The sequence below is a fragment of the Nipponia nippon genome, unplaced genomic scaffold (assembly GCF_047370975.1).
Source record: "Nipponia nippon isolate SJK-2023a ecotype South Korea unplaced genomic scaffold, ASM4737097v1 scaffold_1, whole genome shotgun sequence".
Lineage (NCBI taxonomy): Eukaryota > Metazoa > Chordata > Aves > Pelecaniformes > Threskiornithidae > Nipponia > Nipponia nippon.
Window position 1 is genome coordinate 104349478 of NW_028262290.1, and position 19446 is coordinate 104368923.

The following is a 19446-nucleotide window of genomic DNA, read 5'->3' on the forward strand; positions in this document are numbered from 1 at the left end:
TAGGAGTGTATGCAAAATCTTTATTCCATGTTGGAAGTGATCTGACTATATAAAGGACATTTTCCTACATAAAGCAAAGAATCCTATGTTGGTATGACTTTGTACTGTGTATCATGTTTAGTCTATGTGTGTGACATTCTGGGATGTTGTTTTTTAGTTAGTAAGAGATTTGCATCTGGTTTCTACCGTCCCTTTTTCCTGAAATAAGCAGTCATCTTCATTAACTAAAAAGTTTGAGTTGTGAGCTACTTCAAATACAGCTTTAGTAATTTTTTTTCCCCCTCCTTTCTTCACTGTGGAAAATCAGTTTAAACTAATCTCCTTGTGAACTTCCTTTTGCATGCTAACCTTTCTCATTTTCCATGTGTATGCACTACAAAACACAAATGCATAATTGAAAAAACAGCTGTCTCATCATCACCTTCCTACCCCATTTCAAAACATCAAACCTATTTTCCATGCACTACATTTTGCAGTATAAGGACACTACTTAAACTACTGTTCTTCCTGCTGTTATCATTGTGTACTTCACCTCTCAAATGAGATAATGAAGGTATGAAAGATAACGTATTAATCAGAAAAGCTGTAAGGACAAAAATCAAAAGCCATGTTAAAGCACCTTGAAAGTGCCTTTTAGGAACATGGTTTAGAGGTGGACCAGGCAATTAGGTGAACAGGTTGGACTCAATGATTTTGGAGGTCCTTTCCAACCTTAATGATTCTATGGTTCTATGAATGATAGCAGTATCTCAGAGCCATTTGCAAGAAAAAAATTAGAGTGATATAAATTAAGCTCCACTTTGCTCTTCTTAAATCTGTGGAAAAAAAACCTCTGTACCTGGATTTCTGAGCAAAATTACTTCCTTTATGGACAGGAATGAGTGTATTCAGTAAGGAAGCATGTAATGTCTTCTGCTCTCTATTGCCTAAGCCAGAAAGTCCCAGGCTTGGTTGGTGAAAATGGTGCTTTCTTAACCTTCTGCAGAACAAATAGGCAGAGTAGTTTGCAAGTATTGTAACATGAGAATCCTTTCCCACATATCACCTTGCTCAATTTCTTACCATCTTCTTTCTGACTAGCACTACTGATGCTAAAAGAGCTATTCTGTCATTAAGTAAAACTCCATAAAGGGAACTGTATATGGAGAAACAGGTGAATGACAAGTGATTTCACCAGCATTCTTATAGAAAAAAGTTTCTACTTGCTTCTTCATTTCCTGATAAAGCTTTAGAATCCCAACTCCTTCACTGAGGAGCTTCCACAGCCCCGTAAAAATCTTAAAAAAAGACTCTATCTGTTGTCATTCTGGACACCTTATGGCAATAGGGAGTGTTTCTCTTAAAAGTGTTTCTAACTTGTTAGTTAAAAATAATCTCATCTAGAAAATCTGAGATTACCAAATTCCTAGCACATGTAAACAACATACTTGAGTTTCTGAAATTACAAAAAGAGTCATAATCCATTATGAAACTCTTCTCTTATCAAGCTGCTGGAGCCTTTCCTCCAACATAAGACTCTGGCAAAATGTTGAGGTCTTGCAGGGTGCACAGTAGTATTCACTTTCAGTGGAAACTAGCCAGGTATGTTTTCTTAATTTCTCTCAAATTAAGTTTGTTCTCAGTTTTAAGCAAGACCTACTTGACATTTGTGATTTTTTTTTTTTTTTTTTTAAATCTTTGGGCATCACTGCTAAATTTGAAAACCCTGATGCTTATTTAATTTACTGCTGTAATCAGGAATACTTCCACTGTAATCCCATGCTATTCCAGTTATACTAATTAAAATCTTGCCAGGGTGGAATGTAGGAAGTAAGGCAGTCTACCAAGGCTTGGAAAAAAGTGCTTTCCTACCCCATGACTTGGAGCAGCCTTCATAGCTATTCCCCCTAGCCCTTAGGCTTTAATTATGTCCCTCATGCCCTTCTTAACAGGCAGCATTTGTTACTGTGCCCTGCAAGAAGCAGTACTGGGGAAGAAGAGGAAGTCCCTATAGTATAAGGAAATTTTCAGAATTTCAACCTGCTGTTGGGATTTATTAAATTATTTCTTCATCATCTTCTTTTTCTTCTTTATACAGTGGACCTGAACCAAGGAGAAGAACTGGTTCTGTGTTGTGTTCAGGTTTTGATAATTCTTTACGCAATTTATCATGACACCAGAACAACTGTTTCCGTGTATAAGTAGTAATCCATTTTTTCGCAGTTCTTTATCTGTATGAGCAAAAGCCAAAACATTCCCAAAGGGAGACCTTGTTTTAATTCATTTATCATATTAAAGTGAAGGTCAAAAGGAAAAAAAATTCTAAAATTTATAGTGTGAAATGAGTTAACTCAGCATTTCTTGGCATTTCTTTATGTATCTCAGTTCTCCCCATGTTACTGGAAAATAGTTTGGTATTTTAAAAATAAAAAATTGCTTTCACTATCTGTCAATAAATTTCAGTGAATTTTTGAAGATAATTTTAAAGCTGGAGGAGTTGCAATGTATACGATTAGCAGAAAGTATATTCTACCTTGTTCTCATTCCCCAAAATGCTTTTTTAATTTATACTGTAAAATCAGCTGGATTTTTAGACCTCAGGTGATCATTTTAGTCAAAACTACCTTAGTGATCAGAAAATGACTGCTAATTCTACTTACAGTTATTGCTGACCCTTTAACATGTAATGGGAAGAGGTTATGACAGAAACATACTGTTTTTATTCTTTTGTATACAGAGTAGCTCCAGTATGTAATACCCTTCAGCTGTGCTTCTTTATATTTGTATTCAGTATGGAATATCATGTACTGACAGCATTGTAAACACAGAAAATTCATAGTAACCCTTAACTGAGTTCAGTCTGTGAGGAATATTAACTTGAGCAAGATGACTGTCTTCCAAACTTAAGTCTAATACCTTTGCATAGGAAATGAAGCAGTTTGATGATACTTTTGCTGTCCTGTTTTATATCCTCTACTATACTTCAAGGTGTTTCTAATGTGTACTTTGCTCTCATTTTGAAATATTATTTTTGACTGTTCCCATTTTTCTTTCAGCGCCATTCAGTTCCATAAGGGCCAAATGCTACCACACTTGCACTGCAGTGGGACTGCTCCTTCAAAAAAGAACTATTTGGCATAATTATCATAAACTGTACCTGATTGTTTAAACTTCATTGTGTTCTAAGTGCTTATAGAGGTAATAGTTGCTTACTCACACACTTCTTTGAATTTGACTTGGGGCTATCTTGTTATGTTATGACCTATCAACTGGGAACCTCGACCTGTATGTTGGTTGCATTTTTAATTGCTAACATATTTTGTTAATTGTTCACCTACAAAGAACAGCGACCTAAAATCTCCTGTTTAATGAGCTCATTACAATGCTGTACACTTTGTAAATGGTGATCATTACATATGTGACGAATAAAGAAAGCTTTCTTGAGCTGGATAAAACCAAACTCAAACCAGTTCATCTAAACAAGTAAAATATGAAGGACTTTGTGCCTTGCTTAGGAAAAATATGTCCAAGATTAAGTATGAATAGTAGTAATAGTCATGTTTATGTAGTATATTTTAAGACAGTACCCAAGTACCAAAAATGGCTTTTACTGCTTGCTACACAATACACGTAAATTATATCTATGAGTTTCTTCAGATATAAAATATCTCTGAAGGTTTTTTTTCAAGAAATCTTTCAATTTTTGCTAGATTTGGTGAAAACATAAAGTACTGATTAATAAAATCATTTAAGATTTGTCTAAGTAATATTTTTTAGAAAAAAATAATAAAAGCTTTTTCTTTAAGGGTTTTGTACCACTTGTATATAAACAATTCAAAATGGCAAAATCAATTCATAAGACTTGCAGAATACCATTGTTGCAAAGTTCACAGAGCAGAATCTAAAGGACTATAAAATATGCTATCAGTCTCCTGACCAGGGAAAAAAAACCTGAGCATACTTTGTTGATAAAGATTAGAAAGGTAAATACAAGTAATAATGATCAGCTTCAGCCACATCGAGTCTGCTCAAACACTTCCTGGACAGACTAGAAAAGCAGTTCCCTAACGCTTTGAATCCTTGCTTCAATTAAACCACTCTCAGAACACAATGGAAGATTTTTTTTTTCCTTGATTTAGGCCTAAATTCATCTGTTAATAAGACAGAGGGTAGAACAGTTACTGGGTGGGTAAGGAAAAGACAAGTTAAAGTATGAAATTGTAAGAAGGTTATTTGTGGAAGTCACTAGAGTTTAGTTTTTGGACTGGTCTTATGCAGGGGTTTGTTGTGTTGGGTTTTTTTTTTTCAGACTATCACTGCACAAAGACTGAGGTATCCTACTCAAGGTTTCTGATGACATATTTCCCTAGGCATTATCCATATTCATGTAGATCTGGCTATTGTACTAGAAAAACCATATAATCTTGAGGACTAGGGGAAGGGATGAAATACAGTAATACCAAGGGCAGTTTCACTCAGGGACCAATGACAAGAATTTCTACATGAGGTCGTGAATGAGAAGAAGAGAGGTACACATCTGTATGAAGTAAATACAGGATGACTGAGAGTCACCAATGTGATAATGAATCCAGGATGTAGCTGAACTATAGATTGTGATAGGAAATTATTAATGCTCTTGGACCTGTTTCTGCTGTGACTCATGTAGAATGCAGTCCATATTTCTGATGACTCTGAGTCCACAAAGGTGAACTCAGATTGAAATAGAGAGAGAGCTGAAGCAAAGACTGAAAATAAGTGGTTTAGTATAACAAATCAAAGACAAGCAACAAAAAGAGAATGTTTCTCTCTGTGCTTATATAATATGAAATGAAGGATTTAACATTAGGGGAAAAAGAACTATTTAAGGAAATTGACATCACTGCCACAAAGGAAAATAGATATAAAATAGCTGTGAACAAGTTCAGGCTAGAAATCAGACTATTTGATGAGGGCTGCTGGTGTGTCTTCACATAGGCTTAGCTGGAGCAAAAATAATCTGAAATGAGGATCATTAAATGTGGTGGTGTGATAATGGAGGGCCTGGCTACACAGCCAAATAGCTCTTCTAGTTCTTATGGTCATAATTAAAATTCCTAGATCCTCTGTGTAGGCTACATAAGCAACTGTAATTAGTTGGAAGGTATGCCTACGGCTATGCAGGCAAGACATGCTGTGTTTGGTAATGTGGCAAGGGTAGAAAACATATGTAGTCAAGTCATGAAGGAGATCTTAAAAAAAGAGATCCAGTACAACTGAGGTCAATGCACAGAGTTGCAAAACTGGCACGTCATGTGAAAATAATAAGAGTTACAAGGATAGAGCAGAAAATGAAAGACATATGAGTATAAAGAAATCAAGTATAGCAAGTATAGGAAGTTTATTAGAGAGCTAGTAGGTGGGCAGGACTGTTGAGAAGTAAAGGGAGCCATAACAAAAGATAAGAGAAATATAAATACGGGAAACTTCATTACACAGGAAAGAGGATCAAAAATCTTCTCTTAGTAGAAGAGTGGAGTAAGTAGAAAGTAGACTTATCAGAAGAGTATGCTCTTGAACAAATATATGAAATGGATAGCAATTAACACCAAATACTTAAGGACAAGTAGCAAAACCTCAGGAGAAATTTGAGATTAAAGCTGTAGAAATATGAAGAAAGTTGCCCATCAAACAGAAGACAAGGTGACTGAAGAGTGGAAGACAGCTACCCTTCCTTAAAAAAAAGAAAAAAAAAAAAGATAAAATAAAAAAGAGAAACACTAATGGTCATTATTGTTAAGTAATTTTCTAAAGAATTGCAACAGTGAAGTTTCCTAAGGAGTTTGTACTGTCCATTGTTTAAGAAACATTCACTATTAGTCTGGACTAGGTGATGTGCAGAATGAAACTGACATACAATGCTCTCAGTATCATGAGAGGACCACAGGGAACACTATAGGCACCCAAAAAAGATCAGGGATTATATGAGACTGTTAGTAAACCAAGAGTTAGAAGTAATTTTAAAACAGTGATTGCTCAGCTTCTTTTTAGATGTTGGGGAGGTCAGGTATCTGGATCTCCTACACATACATCTTAACGAGAAAAAATTGCCAAACACTAAGAATCTAAAACAATCTTTTAAAGGAGTTTGCAGATGAAAAAAAGGATAGAAAATACACAGTTCTTTCTGTCCCAGGACCTACACGCAGTTCTATACCATAAATGCTGCAATCTCTGCCCAGGGGCTTGCGTAGGCCATATCATGCATTTCTACAGCACTGCTGCTTCTTTCTTGGTATGACAGATGCAGCTGGTTAGTTTGAGCTGTGATCCACTAACTGATTGCAACTAATGCATGGAGATATGGAGCAAGAGAATGGCCAGGGATGCATGCCTTTTAAGGATGGTGGAAGCAAAACGGTCCCTTCTTGAAAATGTATGCTCCATATCAGACAGTGCAGCCATTCCCTAGTCAGGTAGACCAACATAACAGGAATGGATTGGGACTTTCCAGAGGCTTTTGGACTGCATTACTGCCCAGCTACACTTGATCAATTCAGTTCACAAACTGGTATTTGATTATACCTTGAGCTTTTGTACAGGCAAGGTAAAGCAGATTTTTCCATGTGTGCCATTGGAATATATTTCAGATTTATGATTTTTTTTTTTTTAGCAATAACATGTGTCTGCAGAAGACACTACTGAAAAAAACTGCAGAAAGGGTAGAACTAAAAGTTTTTAAATAGAATTCCACCTCTATAATGCTAAGGAGAACATGAACAAGTAGATAAGAAATGAAAATTTCATGCTTGCCAGTCAGAGTCCAAATGCTGGAAGATGTTTGAAAAAAGATTACCCTTTGGGTAGAATATTCTTTTGTGGAATTTATTCATGCCTTCTTTTAAGTAGCTTCTATGTTGTGCCATTACAGGAACCTGATTATGTACTGCCTTGGAGATACTATTATTTGCATCTCTCTAAAGTAAATGTGAAGAATCACGAAGAAAAGCTTACAGCATTTTGCTCTCACTTTGCTCAATGGCAAGGGTTCGTACTAGTTACAGAGGATCAAGTCTTCGATCTCAAATGAGAAGCACTCATGGCTTGATTTAATATAACTTCATCTTTATAAGTGAAAATAAAAAGTCAAAACTGAAAAATAGACTAATAGCATACTATCAGTGCATATTTGACCCACTAGCAAAAATGCATATGGTAGACCCCACACCAGTCACTAGCACTAGTATGAGGAACTGAGAAATGTTTGCAAATTCCTATCTATGCTTTCATGGAAACTATGGAAATGATAAGCCTGAAAAAAAGAGGTTGAAAATCTTTTAGTAATCTAAATTATTTTGTGATTCCTTGAATTTTATCCAAAGATACATGGAAAACAAACTTCAGCAGAGAATTGCTAGCATTATTTTAAGTGAATTCGTGATTTTTCTTGATGACTAGTTGCATACTGTGCACATGCAGTAGGTTTTGTGATTGACTGGGACAGTGATATTACTTGAAAAAATTATTTCAGTGTTTTCAGGGCCTTGATTTTACACTAACAAAGTTAATGGAAATATCATTAGTCACTTGAGATAGATAGTGTTGAAATGGCCATATAAATCCTGAAATTTAGCAGCACATTAAACAGGTAGTTTCAGATTTTTATTTTTGTAGCGCTGTATTTTCAAAAGGTGACAAATCTATCTTGAATTTTTAATTCCAGCTGGAAACAAAGAACAAAATTGTAGAACTAAGTCACTGAAATGTTTCGCTTGATAAGCAAAAATCAGTATTCATTAAAACCAGGTGCTGTTAGAGAAAATTTGGAAAGAAATATGGGAAAACCCTACTTCAGAAAACTTTTTTTTTGTGTTTACAAATACTAAGTGACTTGAGCATGAATTGTACATTATCTCTTCTTTATTATTCTTTTATTTATTATTCTTGCTATTCTTAACCAGTCCTTTCTGTCTTCATTTTGTTTAGTGAATGAGAAAAAGGTTATTCTGCTGAGTCTCAGGTGGCCTTAGAAAGCAACAGATAGTTCACTGTATGCTGTAAATTCCACTGAAGGATTTAATCTAAATTACTGTGTTTTTAAAAGGTGGTAAAAAATAATTTACTTCTTAAAGCCGGTTTCAGCCATCAAACCATAGATTGCTAATTTGTTTTGTCTTTCTCATCAGATACATTGAACGTCACAGACCCTTTTCTTGGATCTCAAAGGAAGTGTCAGAAAAAAATTTCACAGGAAATTTATACTATGTAATTGTTTCTTAGCTTTGTAGAAAGCTTCTAATTCAGCGATGCTCAGCTTGAATTTAAACACAGTTTACCCACTAGCCAGTCCAACCCACTTTCAAGCCGGGTTTAGCATGTACTGGATGCAAGGCATATGTTCAACTTTTTCACTAATACTGTGCCTAGACTTATGTAGATGAATTCTAAATTATAAATGGTAAAATTTATAGATCACAAGTTTGCCTTGTGCACTGTTATTTCTTTTATGCCATGGACTGGCTACAATTTTTCTGTCTTTGCTCTTTCCCTCTGCTCATTACAATATATTCATGTACTTTTCATCATTAACAGCAGCGAAAATAGACTTAATTTCATCTCTGGGTCCCTCACAGTGTAATTTATCTAAGCAGCACTGCATGCTATCCTTCCTGATATTTGTAATTACTTTCACAACAGAATCAAACTAAACTCCTTGTCCATTATTGCTGGATTGTATTAGTCAGGTAAAATACCTAGTCATGCTAGACATTTAGATGTAATTAAAGCTTCCAATTCTTCTACTTTGTCATGGGGACAGAATTCATTTTGTGGGACTATTTCTGGATCTCTCCTAAGCAAGTAAAGGCAAACTTTATTAAATGAATGTACTATCATTATCTCAGTTTGTAACACACTCAGAACATATTAGGGACATAACTTCAAGACAATGAATTGTTAATGAAACATTAAGGAGTGAATTTGGAATTAATCTCTACCAATTTCTATAAATGTAATAGCTACTCATAATGCACAATCTTGATTGAATATATTTTATGCACATTGCCAGAAAAAGAAAAAACAATCACTGCAAGTGCAAATATGAATTCAAACATTGATCTAAGTTCCAACTACATCTTAATCTAAAGCTATTTCGTTGAATTTCATCAGTTGTGGTATTTTCCTTTTACATATTCCTATGTTTATAGACAACAGGATTCTGCTAATCATATTGGATACTATCTGCCTGCAGAGTTAGCTAGGCAGTTACCTTAAAACAAATATGGTCTAGTGTTCAGATTTTGCTTGGGCCAAATGCAAAAAAGAGAAGAGACTTCTCTAGAGCCCTATTTCATGCAATAACTTTCTTGTCCACAGCCTGCATTCCTAAACTAACAGAGTAGAAGAATTTATTGCTGATAGCATTAAAATCTGGTACAGATAATCAGTTGATTGGAGTTAAAGGGAACACAGACAGATATGATGGAGCTGATTCACTGGGAACATGCAACTTCTAGGAGGACACAGTGTTAAACCAAAATCAGGTTGGCTTCCCAGCACTCACTGGGAGAAACTGGTTTTGGTTGTAAAGGTGAGAATTCTACAGAAAATTAATTTTTACCTGGACATTGGTTTTTTTCCAAATGTCTAGTTCTGAAAAGTCTTCACAGGTTTATTTTAAATTTTTAACTTTAACTTCTTGTAGTCATGGCTTATCTGCAAACACAAAGACTAGGAAAAACAGAGTTGGGTTAGTAAGACTAGCTCAGCAACATTCATTTTCTGGGATAAGGAGATAATCCCTACTCTGTGAGGTGATAAATTAGTTGATAATTCACTGACTGGAAATTCAAGGAATCAAGAATGACCAGTAGGAAAGACTTTTGAGAAGTTAAATGCTACAATTTATACACATGGAAGAGTAGGTAGTTTGTTTTTCTTTTTTTTTTTTTTTTTTTTTTTTTTATGCAAGCCCAAGGGATTTTATTATAAAGAGAGGAAACTAACTGGGAAAAAAACAGTGTTTGTTTCTGTGAAGTGTTATTCAGCTATTGATTACATGACACATGATATAGAAAACTGACATGGTTTAGCCAGCTTCACTGAATGCAGTTTGCTGTCATGTGTGATTGCTGTTGCATTAATCCCACTCTGAAGTTATGTTCTAACATGGCTTAGTTTTCAAGTCTTGTCTACAAACACTTAGGAACATCGACATTCATGCTCATTGTTGGTATAGGCAGGCTGTTGCCATTTTTCCTTTCATGTTTTCTATTCTGATGAGGCCATAGAGGTTACACAACTAGTAGGAGCCATCTTATTATGGGGCTACTATAACGATGGGTGATGCTTCTAACATTGCCTGTGTAGACGCAGACAAGGTGAAGACAGGCAGTTTGGGAATGGGGCCCTTAAAACACTCTAAAAGGTAACTAGTAAATGTTTGACTAGGACAAATACTTGGCTGGGAGGAAAAATAATGGTCTTTCAGTAAAGTAACCTGGTCTAAGATCTCTGCATAGTCATGGGAAAGATTCTTCCACTATACTTTAAAAGACTGGAATTCTTAATGATGGCTTCTTGTCCAAACTACTTTTGAGCTAACTTGTATTAGCATTATAAAAGCTTCAACATGGTTCTAGGCTGATGCTCAAACTAGGATAAACTCGATGGCTTTTAGTGGAATTTTCATCCTAAAGTGAAACTCACATTTTCAACACAAAGCTATATAAGTAAAATCCCATCTATTGGGTCAGTATCACAAAGTGCCAGGGTTCAGACTGTCTGGGACAAATCAATATTTCAGATAAACTGAAGGAAAAGCTCACAGAAATCCCAAGAAAGTCAATTAGCACACCTGTACTTCCTTATTAACAAAAACACCTTTGTCACCTCCTCCTTTTTCATGGCGATCTGTAATTTTCCCTCCCTCTAATTATTATTCCTCTCCCAATAATTATTGGCTAGTTTAATAGTCTTACCACACCATACCATTACGTGTTTTTCTATAATAGATACCATATACTTTTCATCTTTATTAATAGATTTGACATACTACTGAAAGATACAGATTTTATGATACTGTTTATACAAAAGAAAGTAGCCTGTTGCAGAACCATTTCCCAGGAATATATCTATATATGAAGAAGGCACCACTAAAGCCCCCATTCATCCAGAAATCCTCTGAATTAGCTGAAATCCCTACTAGGGAGATTTTGAGGAAAAGGCCCAAAATGAATCTCTCATAATATCAGCTCCATTCTGCTCCTGCTGCAGGCTACATTGTCATATAATATTCTTCATAAATTTAAAAACAGTTGTCTTGAAGCTAGTTCTTTCAGCATTCTTCTCCCATCCTCCAATAAAGCTGCTAGTACACTGATCATTTTTACAGACAAATATTGGGAGATCAGATGTGTGTTTTTAGATACAGAAATAAACCGTAAAGTCATACATTTCCAGCACTTCTACCATTTATTTTCAGTCTTGCACTTACTGCTTTGCACAGAACACCATCTTTCCCTAAACAGATCTTGTATGGAGAAGATAATCCAATAAAGTAAATAAATGCCATGAAATATTGGTTTCATATAAGTTGAAATATGCTGGATAAAATATGAAAATAAACCTTTTTATTTTACTTTATAAGTGGCTGGGTTCTGACACTGTGTATCCCATGCATTCCATGCATGCTTTTGGGTCTTGTAACTATGAAGGCAGGAAGTTTGTGTGTCAAAATTGTCAGTTGTTGCTCAAATTGTTTCTCCATTCCAATTCTGACAAACTGTTTTTCTCTTTTCTTGCAGTTTTCCACTTGTCCCACAAAGTCACTCGTGTGGTTCCAGAGAGTGCTCTGCTAATTGTTCTTGGTATCTTCCTTGGTGGCATTGTATGGGCAGCAGATCACATTGCCTCCTTCACCCTTACACCGACTGTATTTTTCTTCTATCTGCTGCCCCCCATTGTTTTGGATGCTGGATATTTTATGCCAAATAGATTGTTCTTTGGAAATCTTGGTTCCATCCTTTTGTATGCTGTCATTGGGACAGTCTGGAATGCTGCCACAACCGGTCTATCTCTCTATGGTGTCTATCGAACAGGAATAATGGGTAAGTTTGATCTGTGAAGGCACAATTGTGAATGCTACTGTATGCCAACTGTTAGAAGGGTGATACTTTACAACTGAACAACTGTTTTCAGCAGAAAAATCCAATTTTAATGGGAGCAATTTGTAATATTTTTACCAAATTTAAGAATGATCTGAGTAATCTTCTCTGAAGCAAGTACAAAAGGGACTTGAACCTATGTCTCTCATATTTCCCTGCTCTAAATGTGTGCATACCCTCTCAGGATAAAGCTCAGGTTTCATCCTGCTAATGGACATTGGGACAAAAATATACTCTGAAGGGCTTGTTTCTTTCTGCTGTGATACAAACCTTCAAAGTTATTGTGAAATGGAACTGTCTTCCTTCAGTCAGCTTTACTATTAAGTAAGCAATGTTTGCTGAGTGGGTATGTATGCATGACACATCTCTGTTTTTTCTTCTGAGGCTGGAAATTGTAACTGAAGACTTACAGAGCCAAGTAACACATGTAAGACTGTCTGTCTTAATTATACTACAATATGAGGGCATGGGGCTGCTAGAAGAGGCACAGAACAGCAATTTTTAATCTCCTCAGAAGGTGTGGCATGCATATAAGCTGTGTACTGCCACCTGAAGAACAATAATTCACATTTGTATGTGGATTGCATGTGTTTTGAAATAGGCATCCTATCTATGCTTTTTTAGAGTCTGTACTGAAGAAGCTCAAGAACCCTTCTATGACAAAATTCTCTTAGGTTCGTGAGTTCTAGAAAGTACTTACAGGGCACATCTGAGTGCTGCTGAGAGCAGTACAGATATAGTGTGCTGCTGTGCCTGTCCACTCTGCCCATCTGTTCTTGGCAACCAGTGCTGAGATACTGGACTGAGTGAGTGGCTCCAAGACTGTGTTGTATGAAAGGCTCAACAGCTAGTCATGGGGCTGTTCTCTAACCACGGTGCGAAATTGACTCAGAGCAATTCACTGCAGACTTCCTTTTCATTCCAGATAAAAAGAGTGCCTCAAATGTCAGAGAACATTTTTGTGATGAAGAATTAAACTATTAGCTGTTTATTACAGAAGATAACACAGTAGAGTTTTCCAGCCTCAAAAACTACTCCCATTGTCCAGCACAGGGAAGTAGCAGAATTTGGGGCTGAGTTCTTTGAAACTGAGCATAATAAGATTGGGATATCTGTTCCATCCATTTTAAGGGAAAGCTGTGTTTTCCTTATTTGAAAATCCCAGTCTGGAAGAACTAGAAAACAGACTTGTTTATTTAAGACTCATCAACTGCAGATGTTTGTAACATAGATATCTATGATATATTTAGCTTACTTTTTAGATATTTACCTTACTATAACTCACATTTTATAAGTAACAATTTTTCTTTAGAAGATACAAAGGTGACAGGTCAGATGCAGACACTATTGACTTTTATAGGTAGGTAAGATGTTTTATGTGCTTTCAGCCTGTAGGCACAATATATTGCATCCACAATTTCACGTTTATAGTTAAATACAGGTTTTCAAGAACAAAAAAGATGGCAAAGGGGTATTGCTATTGCTACAGATTGGATAAGGATTTCTTTCTTTAAATATCCAAGCTGCTTGGAACAATTTAAAAAATATGACCAAAAATATTTTATTAACATCCTGTTCTGGGAAATATAATGAATAATTACTTTAAAAAATTTGTTGATAAAAATAATTAAAGGAAAAGCATTGACCTCTTTATGACATGTGAAATGGAAAAGCCAAATGTTTTCCCAAAAAAATTTATTTTAAGTGAAAAATCCATTTATCTCTTGCTCTCCTCTTAATCTGTAAACAATTCTCAACTAACTGTAAAAGCTGGATTTGATGGCTACATGTTCTGCTTCATCATTATGCAAATCTTTCAGTGGCAGTATATACTAGAATGCTGAGCTTACAGTTAAACAGGCGAATCAGCCCCTACCACAGGTCACAGCTAAAGTTCTACAAGCTAAAAATAGGAATGTTAACAAAAGCAAACAATAAACTGACATGCCTGGCAAATTTAAATGTTTAGAATTAGCATTAATTGGTATACTGTGGGGACCTGCCTTTACCACTAAGACATATTATAACCTACTAGAGTTCTAATTTCAGCTAAGGAAAAGGCCAGAGAAGCCTGTCCCTGATTCATACTATGTCATTCTCCAGCAAAGCTAAGTAGGACTTCAAAATATCTACATGACACATACTTACTAATCCACTAAATACATTGTGTTGAACTCCAAGATGCCAGCAAGATCCGAGCACCACCCTTTGTGAAAAGCCTTGCTGTTGTTACTTACTTGCTGAAGACAGGAGAATGCTGAGTTACTCCATTTCTAGAAGAGTTCATGGCAGCCTCTGGTTGAAGTTCTATGGTATATTTTTGTTTCTGCCCCTCTTTTTCTACAATTGGAGTGAATAATGCTACAAGTAATATCATTAAAATGTAGGAATGTATATCCACTACAGACTAAGATGAACTAAAACCAGATTACTTGCAACTTTACCATTGAATGGGCCTGTAGTACTGTCCATCAATATGGGAGTGCATAATCCAAATTGGATTACATAGATTTCCTACATAAATAAACATAAAAGCTGCTCTTTCTTTGCATTCAATATCCTTATAGATATTATAATTTGCAGAAGAAAAAGAGAGAAGGTGGTAATAAAAAAAGAAATCCTTCTTTAGAAATGAAATTAAAAGATCAGCACCTTAACTATTAACTAACAGCCATGCTAGTCTGCTTTCACAGAATAGGAAGAAGTATCTAATCCTAAACCTTCCTGGCTGATTGCACCTAACTGTTCACCATCTGCTGGAGGACTACCACATGCAGCACTTCTCTGAGGAATAATTGTGGTTGTGCCTAATGCTTAGAAAAGTTTTTCCTGTACAATCTGGGTTATAGTGACAACATGCTGAGTATGTGTAGAAGTCTTAAACTGGGCCCAGCGAATTTACCTTGCTCAGGTGTCACTGCTGGTAGCTAGTCGCTCCAGACTCGGGTGAGCTGGAAGAAGCAATGGTCATGTATCACTTGGAAATAACTTGCATTATTAGTCTAAATAAAAGTCTGATTTAGAAATCCCATGCATCCTGACACTGCTTTGTAGGAATTACAGATGTTTCCTAACCTTTCCCTAAATATTTGCTCACTAGCTTTGCAAGTCTTCAAAGAATGTACCAATGATTATAATTGGTAACATATAAAAAAGATAAGCAATCTCAGTGAGCCAATTTATTTTAAAAGCTTACGTTCTATTGTACCTTGATATCTGATAGTTATTGTCATTGGGCTTGTTCCTTCCTTAAGCATGGCAGAGAAGTACAACATTTAATGGAACCATTACTTAGATTAGGTTCAAGGCTGTTCTCAGAATTTTTGGCACAGACATCAGTTCACTGCTTCAACCCCTCTCTCACACTAAAATGGATAGATTCAGTCCTCATTCACAGTCCAATATGTCCAAGAGTGAACAAGACTAGTTCTCTTTTTGAAAATATAAAGTAGTTATATGTCTGTGAAAACTATGAATTTCTGTTTTCAGGGCCTTACCAAGGTCCCTATAAACTGTATGGAAAACATTGTAGATGCTCTGATTGGCAGACAGCAGCTAAGAGAATATGTACTTCAGCAGCTCCCCCAGATTACTGACCGTTGTTATGTACAACAGGGTGTTGTCTACTCCTGTCTCTGACTGCCCATGTAAGTGTCCTTCTCTTGAGTAAATATGCCCATGTCATTTTGTATCAAAAATATTTGGAATTTAGTTTCTGTTTCAATTACCTTCCAAGCACTAAACATTCTGGATTTGAAAAATTATCTCCCAAGAGTTCTTGCTAGAGGAGGGGCCATGTTGTTCTAGAAGTACCTTACAGGTAATACTGATCGTTTGGCTATGGCTACTGACTGTCATTGTCTGACTCATGCTTCCAAACAATTTAATCAGATGGATTTCTCCCTCACCTGTAGAAATTATGCCTGATACAACCGTCTATTAATTTTGGACATGGGCCTCTGCACTGTGTTCTAATGAATGAACTCTTAACATACCTCTTCTTTGCTCTTCCTTATAAATTTTGGGCCTCATCACTTCTTAATGAACCTTGCTTCCTCCTCCATCCATTAATGAACACAAAGGTAATTTTCCTCTCCTCTACCCTTTCAAAAATCTGTTCCCCAGAAAAAATGACTGGGATAGCACTCTTGATTGCATGAAGAGGGTAAATTTTGCAGGATATTTAGGAAGCTGAGCAAAGCGATCTTAGTGGCTCTCCCTTTTCTGTTACTTTTAAAATGATGGTGATGCTTGTCTCAGTCTGTTTGCATAACTGAACAAAACAACCTTAATAACTAAAAGAAGATTAAAAAAAAAAAAATACTGGGTTACTTTGTCACCAGAGTTTTGTAGTTCCAAAACTTTTGAAATCATTGCCAAAATTCCTAAGGGGCAACGCAAACACGTTGAGGTACATTTTTAGTCCTTCATTTATTTTTATGATCCACTTGCAGACAATTTAACAGTGGCCTCATGAATCGTAATTTGGTAACAAGTGACTTAACTGCACCTATCAATGAATGTCTACTTGAATAAGGAGGCCACAAGTGGTGTTTAACTGCACTGAGTGCAGTTAAGTCACACTGTAGTAGTTCTTAGCAACCAAGACTCAAATTTGGCCTGTGGCATGAAGTATTTTGGAACGTTTACTTCAGGAGTACTGGTATATTCCTCTTAGCATCTTGTCAATTCCCAGTTATCCTGAGATAATTTACTCAAGTTAGATAAATCATACCACACACAAAACCAAAGCCAGTTTATATCTGGAAACACTTATCTCAAGTGCCTTCCCATAAGAACAGGACTGTACTGATCCCAGAATGAACTTTGATCCACATGGGTGTCGTGGTTTAACCCCAGCTGGCAACTAAGCACCACACAGCTGCTTGCTCACTCACCCCCAGTGGGATGGGGGAGAGAATCAAAAGGGTAAAAGGGAGAAAACTCGTGGGTTGAGATAAGAACAGTTTAATAGGGAAAGCAAAAGCCGCGCATGCAAGCAAAGCAAAGCAAGGAATTCATTCACTACTTCCCATGGGCAGGCAGGTGTTCAGCCATCCTCAAGAAAGCAGGGATCCATCACGCGTAACGGTTCCTTGGGAAGACAAACGCCATCACTCCCAACATCCCCCCCTTCCTTCTTCTTCCCCCAGATTGTATACTGAGCATGACGTCATATGGTATGGAATAGCCCTTTGGCCAGTCTGGGTCAGCTGTCCTGGCTGTGCTCCCTCCCAGCTTCTTATGCACCTGGCAGAGCATGGGAAGCTGAAAAGTCCTTGACTAGTGTAAACTCTACTCAGCAAGAATGAAAACATGAGTGCGTTATCAACATTATTCTCATCCTAAATCCAAAACACAACAATATACCAGCTGCTAAGAAGAAAATTAACTCTATCCTGGCTGAAACCAGGACAATGGGCCAATGCTGTATCCAACAAACCTTGTAGGATACAAGGTGACACAATGCAGAACTTCTTAAGCAGTTTCTGTGCTATGCTTTCCAGTTGATGCTTTAGGATCTCTATTTTCAAGGATTTTGCATTATCTGTAATATCACAGTCTGTCATTGCTATAGATAATACAGAGCTGACTCTGCTTATACTTTGTTTGCTTCATTTTTGAAGGCCACCTGAATATTGGACTGCTGGACTTCCTCTTGTTTGGCAGCTTAATTGCTGCTGTGGATCCTGTAGCTGTTCTGGCAGTGTTTGAAGAAGTCCATGTCAACGAAGTTCTATTCATCATTGTTTTTGGAGAATCGCTTCTGAATGATGCTGTAACTGTGGTAAGTAAATTATATATCCCAAAGTCACCCAAACTCTAGAGGGTTTCTTCTGAAGTGTACTTTCCCCTTAAATGAAATACTGTTATCATCTGTGTGTATCTACTCATGGGCTAGTGTAGCATAGCTCATGGTATTCTCTGTCTTGCTTACAAACACTGTATTGCAAAGATTAAATGTTTGAGCATGAAAGCTATTTGGAGCCCATCAGTCACATAAAAATATACAGTCCTGGGTTCGATGAGCATAAAAACCATTTAAAATGAAGTTTCAGGTGTGTATGTTTTATTTGCCTTTGCTGTTCAAGTAGGGCTTTCATGACTTACTGAAATTCATTCCAGAGATTTTAAGGCTTTCTTTGCTGTTGTTTTTTAATGCACATACCCTTTTATGCATATTTCCGTTATGCCCATAATTTATATGCATACCTCAGACATATAGACAGTGAGACACAGAATACTTGCCAAAGTGCTTATGCCTGTTCCCTCTTTTTCACTTCAATCAGATGTTTATCAAACATGTAAAACAAAGAGCCAAGTTGGGAAGAATTATGGGACATTTTAGAAAGTTTCTGGTTTAGTTTGTGTTTTTTTGGTAACATGTTAATTTCTTTTTTTTTTTTTCCCATTTAGAAAGAAAAGGAAAACTTAATAGACTTTAACAGACTTAAAGTAACCCCAAATTTCTACTGATATTTTTATTTTGATTGAGACACCTTTTCTTTTCACACAAAATTTTTCTCAGAATAAAATAGTCAATAGTTTTGTAGTACAGTGCTAGTGGGCAGGAACCCGGAAGTCCTATGGCAGAAAGATGCTATGCAACTGAATTGCTATAGAGCTTCAAATCACTTCTTGGATCATCTCCTATTCCTGCTCCTGCATATCTCCAAGGGAGGATAAGATATGTCCACCAGGCTCAGTGACTCAATTTTTTGCAACCAAAGCAGCAAGGCACTGCAAGGTCACTGGCAGCAGCCTAACTGTTCACATGAGTTTGAAAATGCCATTTAGGGCCTCCAGAGAAACCTAATTGCCTTTAGATATCACTCATTAGTACTTTTGGGATATTACCAGAAACAAATATTAAAATAAACCCTTGATGAGCTCAAGTATCAACATCACTGGCTTTCAGAAGGAAAGGAGGTTTTGTTACTGTGAAATGAATACAAACACTCACTATAAATAAAGGAAAGTTTGATTGTTTGTTGAAGAAAATCCAGAAGAGAAGAATAAGCATGATCAAGAGTCAGAAAGCACAGCCTATGAGAAAGTTTGAAACATCTGGAGTTCTTACCTTGAAAAAGGAAAGACTGGAGGACAGAAGTGGATGATGTAGCATTCTTTAAATGTAAATATGTAAAAGACTACTGTTACAGAACAAAGTAACCTGTATGCCATGACTGGGTAAATATGATAATAATTAACAAGCTTAGCTGCCACAAGGAAAGCTGAGAAATCCATAGTGAAGTTCTCCTCCATCACTGGAGGAATTAAGAATAGATTAGACAGGCATGCGTCAAGAATGATGCTCATACAAACC

The 19446-nt window shown here is 36.4% G+C and overlaps 1 protein-coding gene across 3 annotated transcripts in view; it reads left to right on the plus strand.

Moving 5' to 3' along the window:
• The window catches only part of SLC9A3 (solute carrier family 9 member A3), a 59693-nt gene that overhangs the window by 14657 nt on the left and 25590 nt on the right, over positions 1 to 19446 (plus strand). For all 3 annotated transcript variants that reach the window (XM_087765909.1, XM_087765901.1, XM_009475379.2), the window contains exons 2-3: positions 11760 to 12062; positions 17747 to 17907. In XM_087765909.1, the coding sequence (XP_087622035.1) occupies positions 11760 to 12062; positions 17747 to 17907 (464 nt within the window). The remainder of the gene's footprint in view (positions 1 to 11759; positions 12063 to 17746; positions 17908 to 19446) is intronic.